The sequence below is a fragment of the Schistocerca cancellata genome, chromosome 2 (assembly GCF_023864275.1).
Source record: "Schistocerca cancellata isolate TAMUIC-IGC-003103 chromosome 2, iqSchCanc2.1, whole genome shotgun sequence".
Classification (NCBI taxonomy): Eukaryota; Metazoa; Arthropoda; class Insecta; order Orthoptera; family Acrididae; genus Schistocerca; species Schistocerca cancellata.
The window spans coordinates 589,504,629-589,528,968 of record NC_064627.1 but is presented as its reverse complement, the minus strand read 5'-3'; the positions used below and the strand labels follow the sequence as shown (position 1 = coordinate 589,528,968).

The 24,340-nt window shown below is 39.8% G+C and overlaps 1 protein-coding gene across 2 annotated transcripts in view; it reads right to left on the bottom strand.

Annotated features, from left to right (window-relative positions):
• Nucleotides 1-1,561: 1,561 nt before the first annotated feature.
• LOC126162218 (protein regulator of cytokinesis 1-like) overlaps nt 1,562-24,340 on the bottom strand; it is a 237,256-nt gene continuing 214,477 nt past the window's right edge. For both annotated transcript variants that reach the window (XM_049918565.1, XM_049918566.1), the window contains exon 13: nt 1,562-3,244. In XM_049918565.1, the coding sequence (XP_049774522.1) occupies nt 3,005-3,244 (240 nt within the window). In that variant the 3' untranslated portion in view covers nt 1,562-3,004. The remainder of the gene's footprint in view (nt 3,245-24,340) is intronic.

Here is a 24,340-nt window from a genome sequence, read left to right as displayed (position 1 = left end):
GTAATCGCCCGTCAGACGTACACATTTTTCACAACGCTGACGCCATGATTCCATGGCAGCGGCGAAGGCTTCTTTAGGAGACTGTTTTGACCACTGGAAAATCGCTGAGGCAATAGCAGCACGGCTGGTGAATGTGCGGCCACGAAGAGTGTCTTTCATTGTTGGAAAAAGCCAAAAGTCACTTGGAGCCAGGTCAGGTGAGTAGGGAGCACGAGGAATCAATTCAAAGTTATCACGAAGAAACTGTTGCGTAACGTTAGCTCGATGTGCGGGTGCGTTGTCTTGGTGAAACAGCACACGCGCATCCCTTCCTGGACGTTTTTGTTGCAGTGCAGGAAGGAATTTGTTCTTCAAAACATTTTCGTAGGATGCACCTGTTACCGTAGTGCCCTTTGGAACGGAATGGGTAAGGATTATCCTCGTTGTCCCAGAACATGGACACCATCATTTTTTCAGCACTGGCGGTTACCCGAAATTTTTTTGGTGGTGGTGAATCTGTGTGCTTCCATTGAGCTGACTGGCGCTTTGTTTCTGGATTGAAAAATGGCATCCACGTCTCATCCATTGTCACAACCAACGAAAAGAACGTCCTATTCATGCTGTCGTTGCGTGTCAACATTGCTTGGCAACATGCCACACGGGCAGCCATGTGGTCGTCCGTCAGCATTCGTGGCACCCACCTGGTTGACACTTTTCGCATTTTCAGGTCGTCATGCAGGACTGTGTGCATAGAACCCACAGAAATGCCAACTCTGGAGGCGATCTGTTCAACAGTCATTCGGCGATCCCCCAAAACAATTCTCTCCACTTTCTCGATCATGTCGTCAGACCGGCTTGTGCGAGCCCAAGGTTGTTTCGGTTTGTTGTCACACAATGTTCTGCCTTAATTAAACTGTCGCACCCACGAACACACTTTTGACACATCCATAACTCCATCACCACATCTCCTTCAACTGTCTATGAATTTCAGTTGGTTTCACACCACGCAAATTCAGAAAATGAATGATTGCACGCTGTTCAAGTAAGGAAAACGTCGCCATTTTAAGTATTTAAAACAGTTCTCATTCTCCTCGCTGGCAGTAAAATTCCATCTGCCATACGTTGCTGCCATCTCTGGGACGTATTGACAATGAACGTGGCCTCATTTTAAAACAATGCGCATGTTTCTATCTCTTTCCAATCCGGAGGAAAAAAATCAGAGGCCTTAGAACTTGAATGCACCTCGTATGTACACACTTTTTCCCAGCATTAGAAATTTCACAGTATTTGACTCCTGTAGCCAAGAAGCATAACAGCTATGGTGAGTACCCAGCAAACTACTATACGACACATGGGGTTCCTCACTGGCTGTTAACTCTCAGCTTGTTAGTTATAGTTGACATAAAATGAATGTGCAATTATGTTGATTGTAGCTTCAGCAAGACTGACAGGACAACAGTTAGCTCAGCTTAGAGAAGCCAGTTATCCAAAGGTGAACTTGCACAAAGTGCATAAAACATTTATCTGCTTTATACTTTTAAGTTACGTGCTACATGGATATACTAATAATAGAGAGATACAATAATGTCTTATTAAACTTTATTAAATATTAATTTTTTGTTACATTTTCTTGATTGCACATTCACTGTTATCAAGTAGGGTTTGTAAACACCACTCTACAGCATAAATACTATACATTTATGTAAAACACTGCTGCAGTAGAATACACAATAGAATACAATTTTAAAATTTTAACCCTTAAATGCATGGTGTTACATACCTGCAACATGGATTGAAAAATTATTTTGTCCACCTTTAGAGAGAATTTAGTGAACTAACCCAAGTCTCACAGGTGCAACAAAGTATCTCTGATACTTAGTATTAGCTGTTGGCTGTACTGTGGGCTTCTGGTAACCTTTTTGGGAGTATGCAGAGAAGTCAAGTGTGAATTTTGCTTAGTTTTCAAAAGGGTGGGATAGGATGCAGCAGCACCAACTTGGCCAAATGTGGGAAGGTTAGTGGTGAGCAGGCAGCAATTTTCTTCATGCTGCCAGCTATGGGAATATGTGCTGTATCCCTTGTTTTTTAGGAACATACATCACATTTAAACTGGATCCATAAGTAGTCAGAACTGACTTGTGTCACACCAAATGAAACATCAAGTTCAACAACACTATTACTAAAGTAGCTTTTACTCTACAGCAATAGAAATTTTCAACTCTGACAACAAATGATAAAGTACATTTGTAGCCTAAAGTAGTCCAATTCCTGTTGATCCACTGTAGGGAGTTAAGAGGGTAAATTATTACTGTCATTAAGTTTGCTTAATTCTATGAGAACAGTAAATTGTAGCGATTAATAATGGATACAAAATCATATCTGTGATGGTTGAGAAACATGACTCTATGAATCTGCAGTTCACAATTGGTTCGCACAGATAATTGTAAGTTAATGGTTATTCCTGAAGCAGAGACCACAAAAGTCTGTGCAACAAAAAGAAAATCTAATAACACAGAAGTTAATTTTCGTAGCTGATGTCAGATGAAGAATAAATAAAATGCTTTAAGTTCTACATGCTAAACTTTCAGGGGAACACAGGGAAGATTTCATGGACTGAAGCAGCAGATTGTTCAGTACATGCGAGAAAAGTGGAAAAAGGCTTCCTCATTACTTGAGAAACTAATCAAATGAAGGTGCTGGAAATGAGGAGGAATTTTTCAACTGCATGAGGTGCAGAATTCAAAGCAAGTATGAGCTGGTGGATGGTATTTAACTTCTTCAGAACGATCAATATAATAATAAAGAGAGTCTGCAAATATTAGTCAGAATATGTTAAATACCAAAAAATTCACATGTTGGGCCTTCAAAGAAAGGGAGTCATCTTATATTCTGAGTTGTCTTACAGTGAGGTAAATACAAAGTCTAAAGGTAGTTATAGAAAATAAAAATCTTCAGTAAAAAACAATACAAAATGACAATGACACAACTCCACTGAGCACCAAATAAGGTTATTTTTTGTTTTAATTTACAGTATGTCCATATCAGGAAGAGAAGAGCGTCTAAGTTTTTTATTTGCTTGACATTCAGTAAATTCAGACGAGTTACGCCTGAGACGAACTGCCATACCAATGTTTTTGCGTGGGGGTTTCATCGGAATTTTTGAAGTCTTTACAGTAATATGTTGCTTTGTGTTGTTAATGTCTTTGAATGCTTCCCTTTTGTTAATTATACTTGAAGGGAGTCCATTTTCTTGTTGAGCGGCACTCTGCAAGACAATAAAAACAGAAATTTTTTTAGTAACTAACGAACAATTGGAATAAGTGCCAAATTTTTGTATAAAATACATTATACAAGACAACAATGAATCACCCTCACATAAAAGTAATTTCAATGCACTACAAAAACAAATAGTGATACTATTACAGGCGGGGCACATATTCACACTCTGCACAAAATTGTAAAGTATGCAAGAATGTAAGCTAGTTAATACATGTGTAGCACAATGTACAAGACAAAAGAGCACCTTCATGTTCACAATCCATGAGGAATATCACTGTACACTTCACAAAATCAATGAAGCAGTCAATGCTGTAAGACTAGTTACATGTTCTCCACAAATAGAAGCATTCTGTTGCTGGAAAACTACATGGAAATAATGGCTCAGACCACAAATTCAATAAGCCTTGCTGCAGCTTCTGGTGTGGCTGTTTTCCAAACTTCTATTCACTGACTCCTTTCATGCTTTCACAAATTGTGATCTCTAAATCCCATCATGAACAAGTGCTTTTCGGAATGCAAAGCAGGTCAAGCTAGACATTAATAGGCCAGAAGCAGCCACTGGTGGTCAGCAGTTATCCCCAGCTGATGCTAGGTTCTATCAATTTCTCTAAAAGAGTCTTTCATGTCTTGACAGCACTTGACGAAATGTTAATTTGTGTTGTTATTCTTTTGTTTTGTGAACTTGCTACCAGTAGTTGGTTGGTTTAAAACCGTGGGCAAGGGACCAAACTACGAGGTCATCAGTCCCGGCTACCAGAAAAAAAACGTGTGTAACAGCTTATTGTCAGCCACTTTCTGCAAAGTATGTATGTTGCACATTAAATCTGAATATATGAAATACCTGATTAGTCACATGAAAGCTATTTATGTGCGAAACAGCATTTAGCTGTTTTCATTCTACTGTAAATTATGAGAAATTTGTACAAATAATCTTATCCAGTGAAAAAGTGGAAATATTAAATCAAACTGAAGATAAATTTATGGTGGCACATGGAACTGTATGAGTAGTCCAGATGCAAAAGCCACTAACTGCATGATAAATGAAACTGAGATAATCGCAAAAAACTTGTCCCAACCAAGCTATTAAAGAATTAATTTCTTTTTTAAAAATAAGTAAAAAAATTAATTACTCAGTATTAATGGTTAAAATCTGCAATTATGTTATCTAAATTAAAATATTAAGTGAAACATTGACTTAGCAATTTTTGCACCCATTTATACAGTTAGCAGGTTTAGCAAACATTAGATACAATTACAAAACAAACATTCGGTTACAAAACCCGCTATTCTGTGATATGTCAGGAATAACAGAAGGATGGAATATAATTACTGCAAATGTGAACAAATTAATTTTATTTGAAAGATAAGTCTGAAAATTCTACAAACCTGATGCATTAAAATATGAAGGCGACATAATTTTACCAGGAAAAACTGACTTATTTAACATCAAAACAAGAACAGAAATGAATATCCATCAGTCAGGTTCTTTTTTAAATACACCATCATGTGTTGGACATCTCAAGATATTATAGAAAATAAAATAAGCTCCAAATTACATCTTAGTACAACATAGATAAAATTTTAGAAAATGATATAATTGGCAGAAAGTTGCATCTAAAACAAAAGTGGAGCTCCACGAGCTTTTTGAAGTATCAGAGTTGGTTCTTGAAAGTTCTACACCTGTTGTGATTGTCGTTGTGCCTTTTTCTTCTGCTGAAATTTTTTCCCCTCTTCAACTCCAAAATTATACAAGGATTCTTCACAAACTAGACAAATCATTTTATTTTTGCTTTTCATGAAAATGATTTTTTTTGGCTTTTTGAATCTAGAGATGTCAGTTACCAGTCACTTTCACTAAGTCTTCTGCACATGTCATAACAATTAGTATCAACACAATTTTCACAGCATAACATTGCTTTACTAGTACTTTTCATGTTCTTATATTTCTGTTTCGGAAAAATTTCTTTTCCACTGAGCAAGATGCCGCTTCCTTTCCCACGAAGGACTGTCGCCCTCGGTTTCGCTCTGGTCATTTCAAGTATTACTATGGTTTCAATTTATTGGACAATTCCTATTATTTCAATTACTCCCACTTCATTTGTACCATCTCCTGCATTTAAAGCGTCAACAAAATCACTCATTTTCTTCAAAACAATCACAGAAATACATCAACAGGAACGTTGCTCACTTGTTGAACTGTGCTTATCGGCAAATATTTCGACAACGCACTGGCAGCGAGAGCTTCACCTTTGCGTACACGTTTGCTACAGCGAAGCCAACCTAACTCTGAATACGAAAAATCTCTCTTCCAATCCTAACAAACTGAAATATACCTTTGAATGTCTCGATTGGTAAGCCTGATGCCAGTTGATGAGATTTGCATCTGGACATGGAACAGCGACCACCATTGCTGTTGAAATTTGTGGGTTTTGCTGGACTTTCAGCGAAGAGAATGTGTAGTTAGCGGATTTTGCAATTTAACATGATATTCTACATGGTATATATGAAGACAAGGAAAAAACTTCCTGGATTTCCTGGTTAAAAATACACTTTCTCCCAAGTGAAAACACGCTTTTTCCGTGTTAAGTGACAGTATATTTTCCCTTATCAATCCTTTGAATGGTTACGGTTTTATACACGGGCGTAAAATTTCCCGTCACTTTAGAACACGGAACACAGGGAAAAAAGACACGTTTTGGAAATGTCTTTGATGTGCAGCAACATGTACGCTGCGTATTTTCGTATTACGAAAGTATACATTGGAATTCCATCAAGCACTGCATGTTACTTTCCGAATAATTGAAATCGAGATTGCGATGCGCTTCTGTAAGCCAGTCATAGCTTCATTTCACTTGATCTCGCCAGCCGATGACAGTGAATATTCAGAGCATATGACATGTGATGTAGTCAGCCAACTGCAACATCACTGTTAAGTAGCGCGAACACACAAACAGGGAAAATATACATAGTGTTGCTACAAGAAAAGCAAAGCTTTCACATATAATATAGGTCTCCAAGGTTAAAAAACTACAGGAGAAGCTAAGCTTTCGCATATAATGTTTATCTTTTTTGCGCGAGTAAAATTTTTAATAACGACAAATATCTGATCTTCGTCATCAAAGACTTGATTTTTAAAAGAGTCAAACGCTCTGTGATTTAAGAAATTCATGGTACATTCTCGCACATAGTTCAACTTAACTAAAAGGATACTTACTTTGAAAGTAACGCTTTCAAAAACACCATTCGCAATATTTTCCCATGACCTGTTAGAAATAGGTTCGTATCAGCAGTTGCCAGAGAGCACAAATAACAGGTGACACCACACTTGCACAGCTACCATGACGTAGGAAGCCCCAATGTAAGTGTTAAACATTGAAAAAATCATACATTATGTCAGAAAATAAACAAGACATCAGAGGATACTCCAAGAGCATCGGATTTTCGTGAACCAAACTAAAATGTGCACATTTAAAGTGCATATTTGTATATCCAGATTCCCAATGAAGTACACCTTGACCTGTTATTAAGCTTTTCAGTGTGGTTTTCGGGATGTAAATTTTCTTGGAGCACCAGTACTGTATTCTATCATGTTTGGTTCTTTATTATGGCATAATGCCATACGCACTGGAAGATGAAAACTTGCACCTGAAAAGCAGTGAACAGTTGAAACTAGCCAGTACTGTGGAATTAAACATTTTGTTTCAAATACATTGACTGCCTCTGCGGGAACGGTTAATAAATGTCAAATTTCTTTAGCAAACAGACAAAAATAACTTCATTGTTCTGCAAGGCGATTAATGCTTGACTGTCAGAAAGGTGGAAATGTGAATGTATTTTAATTCACTTGATAGCTCCTGGCCACAGATATCCATTTTGTTTTCATTTGACGTGAGAGTAAACGAAGGGGAAACAGCAAAATCACAAAATGTAAACACGGGTCACGTGGAGACTACCCACTATAACTCAGACTGCTCTGCGCATCAGCCCCGGATCCATGGTATTTGCGAAATGGGTCGATACTAAAAAAAAATCGAATTTTCAAAAATATGTTCATCTTGTAGCGCACATCTTTATGAAAAGTCCGAAAGGTAAAACGTGTGTTCGAGGAAATTTAAGACATGTTATTTGGTCTTAAGTGTGCCAAAGTGCAGTGCCATGCCTCTTCATAAAGCATTCTTCTATCGCACATCACTGTATTTCACTCCGTGGAATTGAAACGTGTAATTTTGTAATGGATGTCATCAGACTATATTCAGGACAGTGGAAATTGAAATGTCCTGTGGTGCCTCTCCTGCTCCCAGTCGGCCGGTTTGACAGCCTGCCCCTCTTTTAATAAAAATATAAAAATCTCTCAATTAATAGCGGATGGAATTATTTGTAATCGGGAGAACAAGAACTCTTGAGGAAATTACCACTCTTTATTGCCTATTAGCTAACAACTTGATGTTTTGTGTGACATAAAATTATATATAGGATACGTAAAACCAATAAAGACAAGAGACAAGCAAGAAAGTACACATTTCTTCAATCCTTACCTCCTAGCATTTTTTTCTCTCTAATCTTGCTACAGCTTAACATGGCGTGCTTTCCTTTCTTCAAAATAATCTATTACCGCATCAAAGTTGGTCAAACATTTTGCTACATGAAAAATCAAAATGTCGTTGCTAATACTGAAAAAGCTGTTAACATAAATAATACCCAAGACTGCTGTGGTTTCTAGATCTGATTACGTCTATTTTATCACTGTCTGCTAGATAAAACAAAACAGGCCTTTTTAATATTGCAGCAATTTTGTAACATACAGCAAATATACGAGACTATTTTGGCACAAATGGCCATTTTTATAACACGACAGAATATAATTCACGAAGTGCCAATATCAAATGCCTATTAGGCCTACTACAAGAAAATGGTTTATGTTAGGAAATAGTTTCACATTTCATTCATACGCACCAACTTTTCAAGCATGAGATCGAAAAGCAGTATTAAGAAATTTTTATATAAATTTGGAATCATCTTATTCTTGCATAATTTGTGTGATGTACCCGTTTCTTCACCTTCCTCGTTCTAACAAACAATCTCGTCACCACCAGTTCTGTAGCTGTTCCTGCCATTGTCAGAATTTGTTCGCCGATTAACTTCACTAACCCTGCCAGAATCACAGGTTTAGTTATCCCACGATTATTTTCCGGTTAGGTGTTATTACGTGTTCGTACAACACGTTTTCCACGTTACTTCCAGAAAAGAACTTAAATGGCTGCTAGCCGGGGGACTGTACAACTGGTCCTTACTATGTAGCGATCTGGCCAAAAATTGGTCAAAATTTCATTTTCTTGGATACACCGAGAAGATACCAGTCACTTTCTCACCAGTTATTCCTGTCAATCGTGTATTTCCATTCTGGTAGTCTGAATCTATGGATTTCGCTAGTAATTATAACAATGCTGATTATTCGCATACGCAGTCAACCACATAATCAGACAGCCACTGGCATTCATCCGTTAGGCTTTACTCCACTCAGCTCGTATAGTACCATCCCCTTTTGTTTGCGGAAAGTTTATTTCTCGATCCAACGAGGATTCCTCTGACAGACATAACTTACACTATGCACGCATTCAAAAATCAGCTTCTGATTCATGCAGAAATCAACTTAAAATGTGTTCACAAATCAATAGGGAAGCATTTCAGAATCATATGAATAGTCGATAGACAAACGTGCGCTGGATGCTAGGCGCTGTGTGAAACAATTCCCCCCCTCAAGAATATGAATTTGGCGCCCCCTTTTCCTGGTAGCATCTACTTGTTTGCTTTGACTGCTTGCACAGCCAACAGCCACATTCCTGTGGCCAGAAGTGGGAGAATCTACTACTCAAACACGACTCAACTGCGCATATGCATGAGCCCGCGCGTAACTGCTAAGACGAATCTAATGCAAACAGTTGTTTCACGCTCATCGTAGGCAATTTGTTGTTATGAAGCATTGCATAGTCTTCCTAAAGCCTTTGACACATTTTGCTGTTGGCAGACGCTTGCATGAGCACTGTGTGTTCTTTGTTATATATCGCGCATTTCCTTTGCGATTTACGTTATTTTTGTTTAACGTTATTTTTGTTTTTTTCTCTTAATGTTTTATTGTTGGAGTATTATTCTGTAGTAGCGGGATACAGTAATATCCTTTGTTAGAGTATCGGTTCTTACCAGTCAAAATTACAAAAATTTAACTGAAAACTAAAACAATGAAAAATTCCCGCGGTTTTCACGGTTTTCTCCCGGATGAAAAAAATCCCGGATTTTTCCCGGATCGTATGCACCCTTTCCTATAGCCATTTTCAATGGTTTATAACAGGTTTTGCACCCTGAAACCTATTCCATCGTGTAGCCACTGAAAACATCTATATGGCAGTGTGCTCATCTTCAAATCAACAAAAAATGCATTTAATGGCCTATGGATCTGGGCTACTCATTTGCAATGGGCCAGACACCGGCTGCTGGGACCACAGCCCGACAACAGAAACCAGACCACAGTCTTTGACTAATGCCCTGCCAGCTCAGCAGCATCAGCAGAAAATAGAGACGTGATGTGGACTCTCACCACATGATCGACCGACCTACTGATTACACCAAGCCAGGCCATAGACACCACTCCAGATATTTCGATGAGGCCTTGACAAAAGGTGTCTTCCACAACTGTCAGCATGTGAAAACAGGATTTAAACCACCAGGACCAGCCTGTCAGCAAGTCATGGCACCTGGGCCGCCCGATGACATACAGACGGTGTTGGTCGTCAGCACAGTTATGATACTGCCTCCTCCGAGCCACAAACCAACAACCGTTGCCTAAGTGTCCAACATGGGCACAGGAACATCGCCATGCTACCACCCCACAGTTGTCAGTTGCTATCTGCCAGCATGCTGTGGTAGCAGGATGGCTCCTACAATCTATGGAAAACGCCTCCATTGGCATGCCCATACCAGTGTGTTGGGGCCCAAGGATCACCACCTGACATTCACAGTATGTCTCTTTCAGATGTGTTGAACCATTTCTGTTTCTGTTCATTGATAAAGTGTTCTAGCAACTGATTGGCTAGCTTCTTAGCCCACTCTATTGCCAACCTCCAGCAGAGAACCACTCGCCTACTCCTATCCTGCAATAAACCCATTACCATATTGATATCAAAATACCTGCTGGAACTGGAAATAGTCATCCAATAGAGCCTTTAAGAGAAGGCGGTGCAGCAGCAGCAATGGCTTTCAGCGTAAGTTTTCAAATAAGTGCTGGCAACACGTTTTATTCTGATTTTGGGTAGGCTATACTATATGCTTGTGGTGGTAGTGCTGAGTGAAACTGCTGTCCGCAAGAAAGCAACAACCCAGGAAACAATTCAGCATTTTCTAAACGAGGTAGCTGAGGTTAGAGCTGACAACGTAGTTTTGTGTAGAGAAGTTTGAAGGGAGAAAGGAAGGAAGGGTCATTTTCAGGTGTCTCTTCACCTATCATTGATGCTGGTATGCCCTCACTGGTGGCAACGTTTTCTAGTAAATCTGGGGAAGAAATTTTTTTGTATTTATGGATAGTTTGCATGCAGCTGTGAAATTAGTGAACTGGAGTGATGTACAGGTGTTAAGTAGGGGATTCCGGAACATATGTGATGTACAATGGCACTGCGGAATGCTCAGTCCCTTTCAGACTTTCAGGAAGAGTTAGTGGATCATTACAGGAGGAATACCTTGTGGGATTATCATGCATAAGTTAATAGTGTCATGCAGAAGCAGAGAGAATCAATAGAGGGTTTTGTGGATCGCATAAAGCAAATAAATATCAATACGTATGAATTAGAAAATGATGATTGTGCCCATGAAGAGATTTTGCGGGAGGCACAACAAAAGGCACTCAATGTGTTTCTGTGGGGGCTGCAATCTCGAATGTCATGGAAAGTATGCATGGAGTTTCAAGAACTCTGGATGGAGCAAAGGCAACTGCAATAGCTTTGACTGTAATTGATTCTCTAACTAAACCAAGCGAGAGGTGAGCAGTGTTTAATGCAGAGACTGTGTGTTACAGATGTGATGCTCCGAGACACAATCAACATTTCTGTACGAAATCACAATGTCAGAGGTGCAAGCAAGTGGGGCATTTTGTTCAAAAATGTCCACAGGAACACAAAGTTGAATCGGCGTAACACTTGTGTACCTGCGTTAAATGGTACATGGGGTGGTGTGACACACGTGCAACGCTCTCTGTAAGTTTGACTACAAGACGCCCTGGTACAAAATTAGTGGCAGACGTTTGTCTATTTGGTTACATAATGTAGTTGTTGGATACAGGATCACAGGTATCTATGACTGGCCAGAGTATACTGATTACAGTGAATCTGAGCTCACAATGCTGTATGTTATGTGGTGTGGGTAGTAGAAGTGTGAATTTTCTTGCTTCTCCATTGTTGTGTTTCTGAGAGAGAGAGAGAGAGAGAGAGAGAGAGAGAGAGAGAGAGAGAGAGAGAGAGACTTCCAAATATTTGTGAAAGTTCTGTCATCTGTGGATGTTAGCTATGACTCCATCCTGGGACAGTACTGAGTAAACATTACACTAAAACTGATCTAGCAGCACACAGTAGAGCTGGATGGGACATCATTCCATCTCAGTTTTATGGCTAAAAGAGCTGAACTGTCGCAAAGAACACCCGAGACATCAGGTAAACCAGTTATACTGCTTACACGGTCTCTCAGACTTGATGCACAGGCTTCGATACTGAGAGGTACAGGAAGGCTGGTCTGTATGAACGTAGGAGCTGATTTCCCAGTGAATGGTGTGTGTGCGCGATAGAACACTTGCGAGAGAATGAGGTGCTGGATCAGGTACAATGTTTTGAGTGACAGTTTGTCATACATGCAAAAGTTAGTGTCAAGATAGAATGTTAAAACCCTCATCTTCCCCTAAGAGTTAGACAGTAGCCTAATAGTGTCCATCAGCATAGATAATTTTGGTTGAGGAGGGATGAGTCTATCAAAAGAAACCCTGATAGCTATCTTAAGAGGTTTTAGGGTGAATGAGAAAGAGATTTCAATAGCTGGAACTGTCTGTCTAAATAGCGGCACTGAGGGGAAAGGTGTTGTATCTGAATGGATGTGGGACAGTGAATATGGAGAAGCTATTACAAGAATATCAGGACTGTTTAACCTTTGTGGACCATTACCGGCTAAACTTCTAGTACAGCATAGAATCCTCACTTGGAACGAACTACCAGTAAATGATAAACCACTATTTGCAACCAGTAATGTAGGAGGACAGACCAACAGCTCTGGGATGGAATCATAAAAGAATGTTCTAGCCCCTGGTCAGCCACAGAAGTATTTGTGCCCAAGAAGGCCTCAGGTGGGAAAAAAATGGTTGTAGGTTCTGCTGCAATTACAGGTTTCAAAATCAGTGAACAGTCACAGAAGTATAGCCCATGCCTAATATCACAGAGACATTAGACAATCTGAGGCAATGCCGTAACTTCACACTTTTAGATTTATGTAGAGGCTATCAATAATTAAAAATAGTACCAGAAGATCAGCCTAAGACAGTAATTTCATTATTATTTGGATGCTTCCAGTATCATCAGATGCCTTTTGGTCTTAAAAATGGGCCGGTGACTTTCCAACGCTTGTTAGCTGGTTTCCAACGCTTTTTAGATAGAGTTCAATGAGACCTGAAACCCAAGCTATCCTTGGTTTACCTAGTGATATAGTAGTATTGTCAAGGACATCCACGAGCACATAGTGTGCCTGCAAGAAATATTTGAATGGTTGCATCCAGCAGTTTAGACAAGTGATACTTCGTGTTGCAGGATAGCAGTCACTCATCAACCCTCAATTTGTGAAAGCTGCAAGGGATTTTGCAACGCCTAAGACAGTAAATGAAGTACAATCCTATCATGGGATCACCAATTTCTATGGGAAAGACATTCCAGAATTGGCTATGATAGCAAGACCCCTAACACATCTGTTTAAAGAGTGGTAAAATTTCAATGGGCTCTGAACTGTCATGAAGCATTTCGGCAGTTAAATGAATTACTAAGTTGTGTTCTCATTTTTCAAGGTGATCAAAAACAGTTTATCTTGTCTTGTGATGTGAGCAACCGTGCCCCAGACTGTCCTTAGCCAAGAGGTGCATGGGAAGGAAAACCCCATAGCCTATGTTTTCAAGCAACTGAATAAAGCAGAAAAACTATTAAACTACAGAAAAGAAAATGCTTGCATTATTTTTTGGTACCACATATTTTCGTTTCTGTTTGTGTGGGAGGCACTTTCAGGTAATCACAAATCACACAGCCCTGCAATGCGTTCTGGAGTTAAAGCATCCAACCAGTAGCCTAACATGTTGGGCCTTCAGGCTTTGTGAATTTGGATTTTAAGTAGTGCATCATCTGGGAAGTCTAAGGGTAACACTGGCTGGTTAAGTCGCAAAGTGTGCACTCTAGAATGCACAAGAATAAGCACCAAAGAATGGCCTAGATTTCCAGCTGCTGACCCTGATTTTTCAATACACAAAATGTAGAGATCAGCAAACATGACGTGGTTAATGTATTGTTCTGCCAGTCAGTTTACATGACGTTGAGGCAAGCCTATAATTCATCTTAGCTGGGTACAGCGGACAACGACCCTCAGACCATTGAGCAAAATTACTGTTGGCGACAGAAGAGACAATACATTGAGTGCTACGTAAAGAACCTGCATCCCTTGTACTCAAAGAGCTGAGTTGAGTCACAGGAAAACAATCACAATAAAAAGGTGAAATTACCTCAGTATACAATGGACAGTGGGTTATGTTATCTAACCCTCATATTCCGCAGTACCAAGGACCAGGTAAGGTAATCCTAATGACATCCCCAGTTAATGTTAAAATACAGTTACCAAAACAAACCACGACTGTCTCTATGAGTAGAATTCACCTGTTTCACATAGAACCAAAAGCACTGCCTCAATTACTGGCAGCTCCTTCTGAAGGGGGATGGGGATTGGGTAAGGAAAGCAGAAGAAAGGAAAGTAAAAGTAAGCCAGTAATGCAGGATGTACCTGAGATTGTTCAAACACATCCATACACCTTAAGAGCATGAGGTGGTCTCACTAACTGAATGTCTATGAGTACTCATGAGTTATTGGATATTATGATTATGTCTATGTTGTGTTGTTTTTTCTGGGAAAGGTTCACAGGGATGTTTGCATACAGATAACAGGTTACTGAACTGTTAACAGAACATTAGTGTGTCTGATTCAAATCAATTCTTTTGCTTTATATTTAGGTGGTATACAAGTATGCAAGCAGACATAAAAAGTGAGTTGGTAGTAAGCCAGAATGAGTTAGTATATGTCTGATACACGTTAGTGCGTAGCTGTAAGGTTGAAGATTCTTTATAACACTTGTTTTATAGGTCAATTCACTCATTTAATATGGTGTCCACTGTAGAGCCAGGCAAGCAGCTGTTTGCCCCACAAAATGAACACACACCACATCTGAATCATGTGAGTATATTATAATTTGTCCCAAGAAGCCTGCAACTAACTGTACCAAGGAGTTCATTATAAGTAAAACCAACTTTTTCCGAAGATAGGGTCACACTGGCTCTACTCAGTACCAAAATCAACTGTAGCTATTGCCACCTGCTAAGTGCCCAGTGCATAGAGTTACAGGGTCATGTACTACTAATGAGTGGTATGCAGTGTGACATTTCAAGTCCCACTTTCCAGTTACCTGCCACCATTATCAGAACAACAGTTCTGAACACGAACTACTCATTAGTTTACCTCCCAGACATACCTTTCAAAATCCTGTCCCTGGAATACCAGACTTTCCTACAGGCCAAGTTAGGTCCAACTCTCCTGGCTACGCTGGACCGAGTAATACCAGCACAAAATGGTCATGCGGTGATCAAACTGAACCATGCCACCGATTCATAACCATAGGAACTATCACATCAGCCATGTGTAGTTTTGATCGTAGTACATACTGTCTACTGCCATTTCAGGTGTACAGATGTCCAAATCCCCTCTTACCTTCCTTCAACTTGCAGGTCCACCAGTCATGCCAGTACCAGTGAAAAAGTGACTCAAACACAGTGAACAATAATAAATAGTGAAAAATGGGAAGAAAAGCGAGGGGGTGAGGAAAGTCAGTGCTTCAGCATCTTTGGAATGAGATACTGTATCTAGTGCAAGATAAAAACAGAAAGGAAAACACACCAAAGTTTTATCTGAGCACTGAAGGAAATATTATAGATGTGTTAAGTGGCTCTAACAGGTCCACCAACAAAATAGGAATCTGGAGGACTGGATTAGTCCAAGGAGGGAGGAAATTTAACAGCCAAGTCATCAGCAGCCAGGACAGCAGTCCACACCTTAAACCAGGTCGCAGATGATTGGCCAATGCACTGCCAGCTCAGCAATGCCAGCAGAGACAGCTTCCACAGCTGGCACTTGTGTGTCGACAATAGAGACGTCATGCTGCATGATCAACCAACTTACTTATTATGCCATGCCAAGCCATTGACCCCTCTCCATATGTTTAGATGTGACCTCGATACAGGGGACTTTTCATGACTCAGCACTGGAAACCAGTGTGCTGGGGTCTGAGATCACCTCTTGTAGTCTGTAGTCTGCCCATTTCAGATGTGTTTAATCATGTCTGTTCATGTTCATCAATAAAGTGTTCTATCAACTGACTGGCTACCTTCTTCACCCACTCCATCACAAGCTTACAGCAGAGAACCACTCACCTACTCCTAACCTACAGATGACTCATTACACATAAATATGTGATATATAGGTCACCAATACTGCATGCAAACTTACAGTACATGATTTTCTGTATCAAAGGTCTATCACATTCACAAGTTAATCTTCTGCACCAACTGGAATTGACTTATGATGTAGCAGAATATTCGAGTAAAAAGCCTTTCGAGGAGACAATAATTTCCATCTGAGTAATTCTAAATAAGGGCTTCATTATGGATACAGCAGACCCAAATAGCGATGATACTAGTAGTGAATGATCCTTTACAAAATATAAATGTTAACAGTGGAGGCCAGTGTCAACTACTAAATGTACTTATGCATGCAAGGACTTGCTCTAGAATAACGTAAGTAACAAAATCAAGGAAGAAGCAACATGGAAAATGGGACATTGTCAAAATTGACAATTTTTTTTGTACAAGGTTTTGACAGATGGTAGCGTCGACCAAAATAAGAAAAAAAAAATCTAGTACACATAGGCTCTAAAAAACATACACTAACATCTATGATTGCTCATCTTCGCTAATGTGAAACACATCTGACCCACTGAAAGCTCTATGCTACTATGAATGACCTACAGAGTGCTGTAAACATATGGGAGTACATTCTGTTACTGTCAAATAGCAGAGCTTCTAATGAAATACAACACGCATTTGTGACCCATCGCTAAAGAAGGTGCTCAAAATGGTGTCCACTCACAGTAAGGTATTCTCTGACTGACCCCTTAGGTAATCAAAAACAGCAGGCTCATCACAGATGCAGTGGCAGGCATTGACGAGGCATTCCTGTAGTGTGATCAAAAGTATCTGGACACCTGGCTGAAAATGACTTACAAGTTCGTGGTACCCTCCATCGGTAATGCTGGAATTCAGTATGGTGTTGGCCCACCCTTAGCCTTGATGACAGCTTCCACTCCCGCAAGTGTACGTTCAATCAGATGCTGGAAGGTTTCTTGGGGAATGGCAGCCCCTTCTTCATGGAGTGCTGCACTGAGGAGAGGTATCGATGTTGGTCAGTAAGGCCTGGCACAAAGTCGGCATTCCAAATCATCCCAAAGGTATTCTATAGGATTCAGGTCAGGATTCTGTGCAGGCCAGTCCATTACATGGATGTTGTCATCGTATAACCACTCCGCCACAGGCCATGCATTACAAACAGGTGCTCGATTGCGTGGAAAAATGCAATCGCCATTCCCGAATCGCTCTTCAACAGTGGGAAGCAAGAAGGTGCTTAAAACATCAATGTAGGCCTGTGCTGTGATAGAGCCATGCAAAACAACAAGGGATGCAAGCCCCCACCATGAAAAACACGACCACACCATAACAGAACTGTCTCCGAATTTTACTGTTGGCACTACACACGCTGGCAGATGACATTCACTGGGCATTCGCCATACCCACGTCCTGCCATGGAATCGCCATATTGTGTATCGTGATTCGTCATTCCACACAACATTTTTCCACTGTTCAATCGTCCAGCGTTTACGCCCCTTACACCAAGCAAGGCGTCATTTGGAATTTACCTTCATGATGTGTGGCTTATGAGCAGCCGCTTGGCCATGAAATCCCAGTTTTCTCACCTCCCACCTGTCATAGTACTCTGAGTGGATCCTGATGCAGTTTGAAATTCCTGTGTGATGGTCTGGACAGATGTTTGCCTATCACACATTATGGCCCTCTTCAACTGCCGGCAGTTTCTGGCAGTCAACAGACGAGGTCGGGCTGTACGCTTTTGTGCTGTACGTATCCCTTCACGTTTCCACTTCACTATCACATCGGAAACAGTGGACCTAGGTATGTTTAGGAACGTGGAAATCTCACGTACAGATGAATGACACAAGTGACACCCAATCACCTGACCACGTTCAAAGTTCCTTGAGTTCCGCAGGGTGTCCCATTCTGCTCTCTCACGATGTCTAATGACTACTAAGGTCGCTGATATGGAGTACCTGGCAACAGGTGGCAGCACAATGCACTAATATGAAATGCGTGTGCTTTTGAGGGTGCCCTGATACTTCTGATCACACTTTGTAATTAATCGGGCTTGCATATATCAAAGGTATCAAGTGTCCCCGGAACGAAAATTTAAAGGGATTGAAATTGGGGGAAGCAGGGACCTTCCTAACCAATCGACTGCCCATTAAATGTCTCTGTGAGGTGTTATCGGAAATGTTAGATATAATGGGCTGGTGATCAATCATACATGACTTCTCCAGCAATTGCTGGAATGGCACCTTCTTCAGCAAGGTAGACAAGTCGTTTGATAAGAACTTATAACACCTTGCACCAGTCAACCTATTTGGTAGTGGTAGTATATAACATCCTGCTACTCTATCAGCAATAATCCCAGCCCATACATTAAATTGGCACTGATGTCATTGTTATGAAAACTGACAATCCCATTTTGCATGAAACCAGCCTCTTCTGTGAACAGTATCTTCGTTGTTAAAAAGTGGATCTTCACCACATCTTTGCAACAGCCATTGGCTGAAAGGGATTCTCGGAAGCTGACCTTGTGGCTGAAGAGTTTGGATACACTGTAAATGATGTGTGTGTTGCAATAGTTCATGAAAGATTGACCAGACTAGAGAATGACAAACCCCCAACAGATACTGAAATTCTACATACACTAATTCCAGGGTCTTCTTCCACTCATTGCAATAAGCATCAACTCCCCACAACATGAGTGTGAACGGCGTGAGTTCTACCATGATCTTCCACTGTTCCAACTACAGAGGCAGAATCTGCTAGTTGCTGGAAAACATCGCTGAATAATTGTGCAGACAGTATCCTGCATTCTGGATATTTTTCAGCATACAAGACACAGGCTTCACAGTTGATTCAATTTACTACACCATATCAGAAGATCACGTCTACCATCCCCTGTGTGGAACAACAGGCTTCCATTATGCAGGTAAGTGCAAAGCCAGAACTATGATGTAAAAGCATTTCACAAACTTATCACAACACAAACTGTTCGGCTAGTCGGGGAGTATGGTTTGCAGTAACAACACTAACAAATGTTTACTGCACCTGTATCCATGGACAAATGTTCTCTGTTTTGGTCCACGGTACCACCTGTCAAAATATGGAATAATGGAATTTAGTTACCGCATTGTGTAGCTTGAGTTAGCCCACACGAATACTGCTCATCACACCTTCCAAGCAACGCCCAATGTCAACAGAAAGCATCAATTTGTTTCATGTTATAAACAGAACAGTGTGAAGTGGAATTTTATATGCCCATTCCACAGAGTGGGCCCAGATTAGTACCATATTTGTTTTAGAGATATGTATTAATAAAGATTGTTAAGCCTTTGTTTGCCTGACTTACCAGTGTGCTACTGCCAAGCAACAGAGCTAATCAGTCACTGCTGGACTACTGATTATTCTTCATGTTTTTACTGTCCTTGTTTATATTTAATGCAAAACCGAATATCACACTAGACTAATTTGGGACCACTGCATCGAACTGGCACATAAAATTCTGCTTTAAAAATAATTTTCTTTGTAACTGGAAACAGACCAATGCTTTCTGTTGACAATGGGCATAAAATGAGACATATGATGAGCAGTATTTGTTTGCGTCAATTCTCTATGCACATTGCAAAAATGAAGTTTAAATACCTGCAAAGACAGCAGAGAAAATGGTCTGGTGACTCTTAGGACATCCAGATCAACAAGTGGTATTGATGTAAGGAATAAAGATACAAGACACCAGATGTGTAATTACTATATGGCTTAAAATTAGTAATTAATATTGTGCTGTGTAGTTTAGGATACAGGCAGATTGAGTGAAGTAGGATTAATCTTTACAAGGGAAAACATAAGGATTAATAGATACAGCAATTAATGCATTGTAAATGTAGTTGATTACCGATTTCAACCATAAGGGATGAAGGGAATAATGCATCCTTGTGAATAATATAGTTTGAATGTTTAAATGCCTCAAAGGTATTTAATTTTAAATCAGGGCTGATGCTAAATATGCCAAGTGCTGTTGTGAATAAAAGTGAATAAAATTGTACTGGCACTGAAGAATTGCTATGTCACAATCTGAAAGAAGACCGAATATTGTTGATTGCTGGCAGTTGGCTTATGTATAAAACAGTTCGAAAACTGATCACATTCCGAGATGATGAGCATTACAAAAGGGACTGAAGAGTTCAGAATTAGAGTAAAACCTCCATTTTAAACTTTTTAGCAGACCGACCCAAAAAAGTGTAAAATGCAGGAAAGTGTAAAATATAGGAAAGCACAGGAAACGCACAAAGTGAAAAATGGCTAAATTACTCTTACTGTCTTTCTCTTTATATTGTTCAAAATACGAAATTAAAACAATTTAAATTTTGCCTGTTTAAAAAAATCTGAAGCAATTAATTGTTCTTATTTCTTTCTAACACAAAAAGCTCTTTAGCAAAACTACTTTTAAGAGATATTTATGTTCTAATGGGAGACTTATTATTTATAAATTACGGCAAATAAAATTTGCAACACAATATTGCGTAAAACACTTAACTTAGCAGTTTTCATAAAAGTAAAGCAACACGCACAAAAAAAGCTTGTTGCCAACAAGGAGGTCACTCAGTTCAGGGACGTGCTGGATTAATTTTAACCCTCATTTCAGACAAGGGACTCTGCAACTCCATTAAACTTAAACTAATGTATATAAAAAGAGGTTGAATCCAATCTTTATGAAAATTGTGTTTGTGTTTAACACGGAAATAAAGGTTTCTAATAACTGTATTACTGTAATATACCCCCATCAACAAAAGACACTCAGCTTCAAAATGAATCACTTTTCATTGACATCTGATCTGAGTTTCCTGAGTTACACAGCAAATAAAGTGTCTCGTACAGAAAATGAGACAAATTTTATCAATTTTAACTCAAGAACTAATACACTTTTAATAGAATAACTTCTTGAAAGTTTTTTGTGTTTTTTCACACTAACTGACATGTAGAAATTATTAATAATTAAAAAGAAAATGAAGTCAATTTTCTTGCTTTTCATCTGGCTGGAAATGGAATACCCTATTCAGTAACAGCAAACATGAAAGAATTGACAAATATTCAACTGCAATTTAGCCACTAAGGAAGACACTACTGTGCCTACAACAAGTGACAACCAAATGGGATGCTGATATCTATTCATACTAAAGTTGTGATAGGAGAAACAAATCATAGAAAAGTAACAGCAATTTAGTAAATCACTTTCTAGCATTTCAAATACAACGGATTCGCTCTACCATTTTTAAATGGATTTCAAGAAGACTTAGTTTCTACAGAAGAGATCTGAGGCTGCATAATGCAGGATCTCACACTTTTAATTTTATGGCCAAATGGAAAGGAAAGGGGAGGTTATAAAATATATATCAAATAGCATTGAATCAAGCAAAGTTTTTGGGTGGACCTTAGAGAATTTAATGGGAAAGCTAAATTTTGCAGGGGAAGAGAAAAAACGTGTCAGTAAATTCTATAAACTGCTAGCAAAACAACAAAATTCATCCAAAACAACGAAATTCAAGTACAATGATTATAAGACAAGTACATCATGCTATTGATAAAACGTTGAATGAAAGGAAAAATGTTGATCACATTATCAATGAAATTCTTAATTTGAAGTAAAAAGTTCTTTGCAAATACACAAGTTTTTCAATCAAAAGTTACACATAGATGATAAATCTTTCTTTTTATGTTCTCTAATCAATGTTCAGGTCTTGACACATGGAAGACATGTTATATCAACGCCTTCTCATCATAATCTTTATCTCCTTCAATGTTTCCACTTTGTTGAATGCAAAGAATATCCTCTATGAAGAGCAAATCAGATTTTGATATTTTGATCAAAGAGCAGGTGAGGTTTTTCACAGTAGTTGTATTCAGGTAATGGTCACTTGCTCTTGCCACATTCTGGAAATCTTCAAGCTTCACAGAGGCAACAATGAATGGTTGTACATGCTTTAGACGTCTTATCACTTTTGTGATTCCTCCTTTTTATCCATAATGCCAAAATTTGTGTCACAGGACAGTGCCAGACACTATAAATGTCTCCAAATTGTTAATAGTTACAATCCAAATAAGTACACTCATGCCCATAAATTAAGGATAATTGCAGAATGTGGACCCACACAATGTGACACTACACAAAAGTGGTACTAATAGCATAGGCACATAGGGAACACACACGGCACAGATCTGTAAGTCCACAGTATTGTTGATAAGTTGAGAAAACCGCCCCGAAACACATGTGCCACAAAACGCCACTGTTTCTTGTGCATGTACCCTGACATCAATATGGGATATGATCACCATGCACACAGGTTGGCATACTCTGGATCAGGTGGTTGAGCAGCTGCTGGGGTATAGCCTCCCATTCTTGCACCAGTGCCTGTTGGCACTCCTGAAGTGTTCTAGGGATTTGAAAACGTGCAGCGATACATCGACCGAGAGCATCCCAGACGTGCTCGATGGGGTTTAGGTCTGGAGAACAGGCAGGCCACTCCATTCGCCTGATACCTTTTGTTTCAAGGTAGTCCTCCACGATGGCAGCTTGGTGGGGCCACACATTATCATCCATCAAGCGGAAAGTGGGACTCACTGCACCCCTGAAAAGGCGGACATACTGGTGCAAAATGATGACCGGATACACCTTACCTGTTACAGTTCCTCTGTCAAAGACATGGCAGGGGTGTACTTTCACCAATTATGATCCCATCCCACACCAACAAACCACGACCTCCATAAAGGTCTCTTTCAAGGACATTAAGGGGTTGGTATATGTTTCCTGGGTCATGCCAGATGAAAACCCGGCGAGAATCACTGTTCAGACTATACCTGGACTCCCGCGTGAACATAACCTGGGACCACTGTTCCAATGACTATGTACTGTGTTCTTGACACCAGGCTTTACCGGCCCTCCTGTGACCAGGGGTCAGTGAATGCATCTTGGAGGTCTCCAGGCGAATAAACCATGTCTGTTTAGTCGACCGTAGACTGTGTGTCTGGAGACAACTGTTCCAGTGGCTGCGGGTAGGTCTCAAGCAAGGCTACCTGCAGTACTCCATGGCCATCTGCAGGCACTGATTGTGAGATATCTGTCTTCTTGTGGTGTTGTACACTGTGGACATCCTGTACTGTAGTGCCTGGACACGTTTCCTGTCTGCTGGAATCGTTGCCATAATCTTGAGATCACACTGTGTGGCGCACGGAGGGTCCGTGCTACGACCTGCTGTGTTTGAACAGCCTCCAGTTGCCCTAGTATTCTACTCCTCATAAGGTCATAAATATGTATTCTTTGAGCCATTTTCAACACACAGTCACCATTAGCACATCTGAATATGTCTGCACACTTACTTGCTGTACCGTACTCTGACATGCACCAACACACCTCTGCATATGTGGACTGCTGCCAGCGCCACTGTCCGGCAACAGCAGGTCAAATGCACCGCATGGTCATACCCCGAGGTGATTTAAACACAAAAACTGCCCACCAGAGCGTAGTTTCACCATGTATTAGCATTATCCTTCATTTATGAGCATGAGCGGAGAAGAATCATGCGATTATTGTTATATTCCATACTTATTACACCCAATTTGCAGAGCTTCTTCATGAATAAATCCAGGTGATTAAATACCATAACAGACAGTAATAAAACTCATTTCTAGCTACGTCCTTAGGTCACTAACACACAAAACTTTGTCCACTATCACTAATATGCAGGCATATATTGTAGTTGAACCAGTGTCTACTATAAAACATATTATAATGGTTTAATGGGTCAACACTGATGTCAGTATGACTTGCGTAATACCCATAAAAAGAGTGCAGAGAGTACTTGTACCCATTTGAGATCTAATGTAGTCGATTTCAACTTTTTCACAGCTTTTATTGATTTTTGTAGATATAGTTCCTTTTTAGCTCCACATCTCAGCTTCTCTGGTCCTGAACTTACTTTCATGCTGGTCACAAGTAAGTTGCACAAGAATCTGAAAGGGTGTAGCGACATGAAAGATTCTTTAAAATTTTTCTGAAAACCCAGTTCTAGAACCACTGATTAATACCAGTTGTGGGATGAGCTATTTGAAATAGACAGCTGATCCTGTATATATATTTAAATTTGTACTTCTGCCATGCTTAGTTGACTTGTGTCACAAATACACTGCAACACCAAGGAGTTGTGTGTCATTCATGAAACTCTGTAGGCATGTTTCTACATCTGAAAGATGACATCTATTGAAATTTTGTGCCAGTCGCATAAGAGTGGCGCTAGTAGCACCACTACTATGATTATGCAAATCGTGTTTGCACC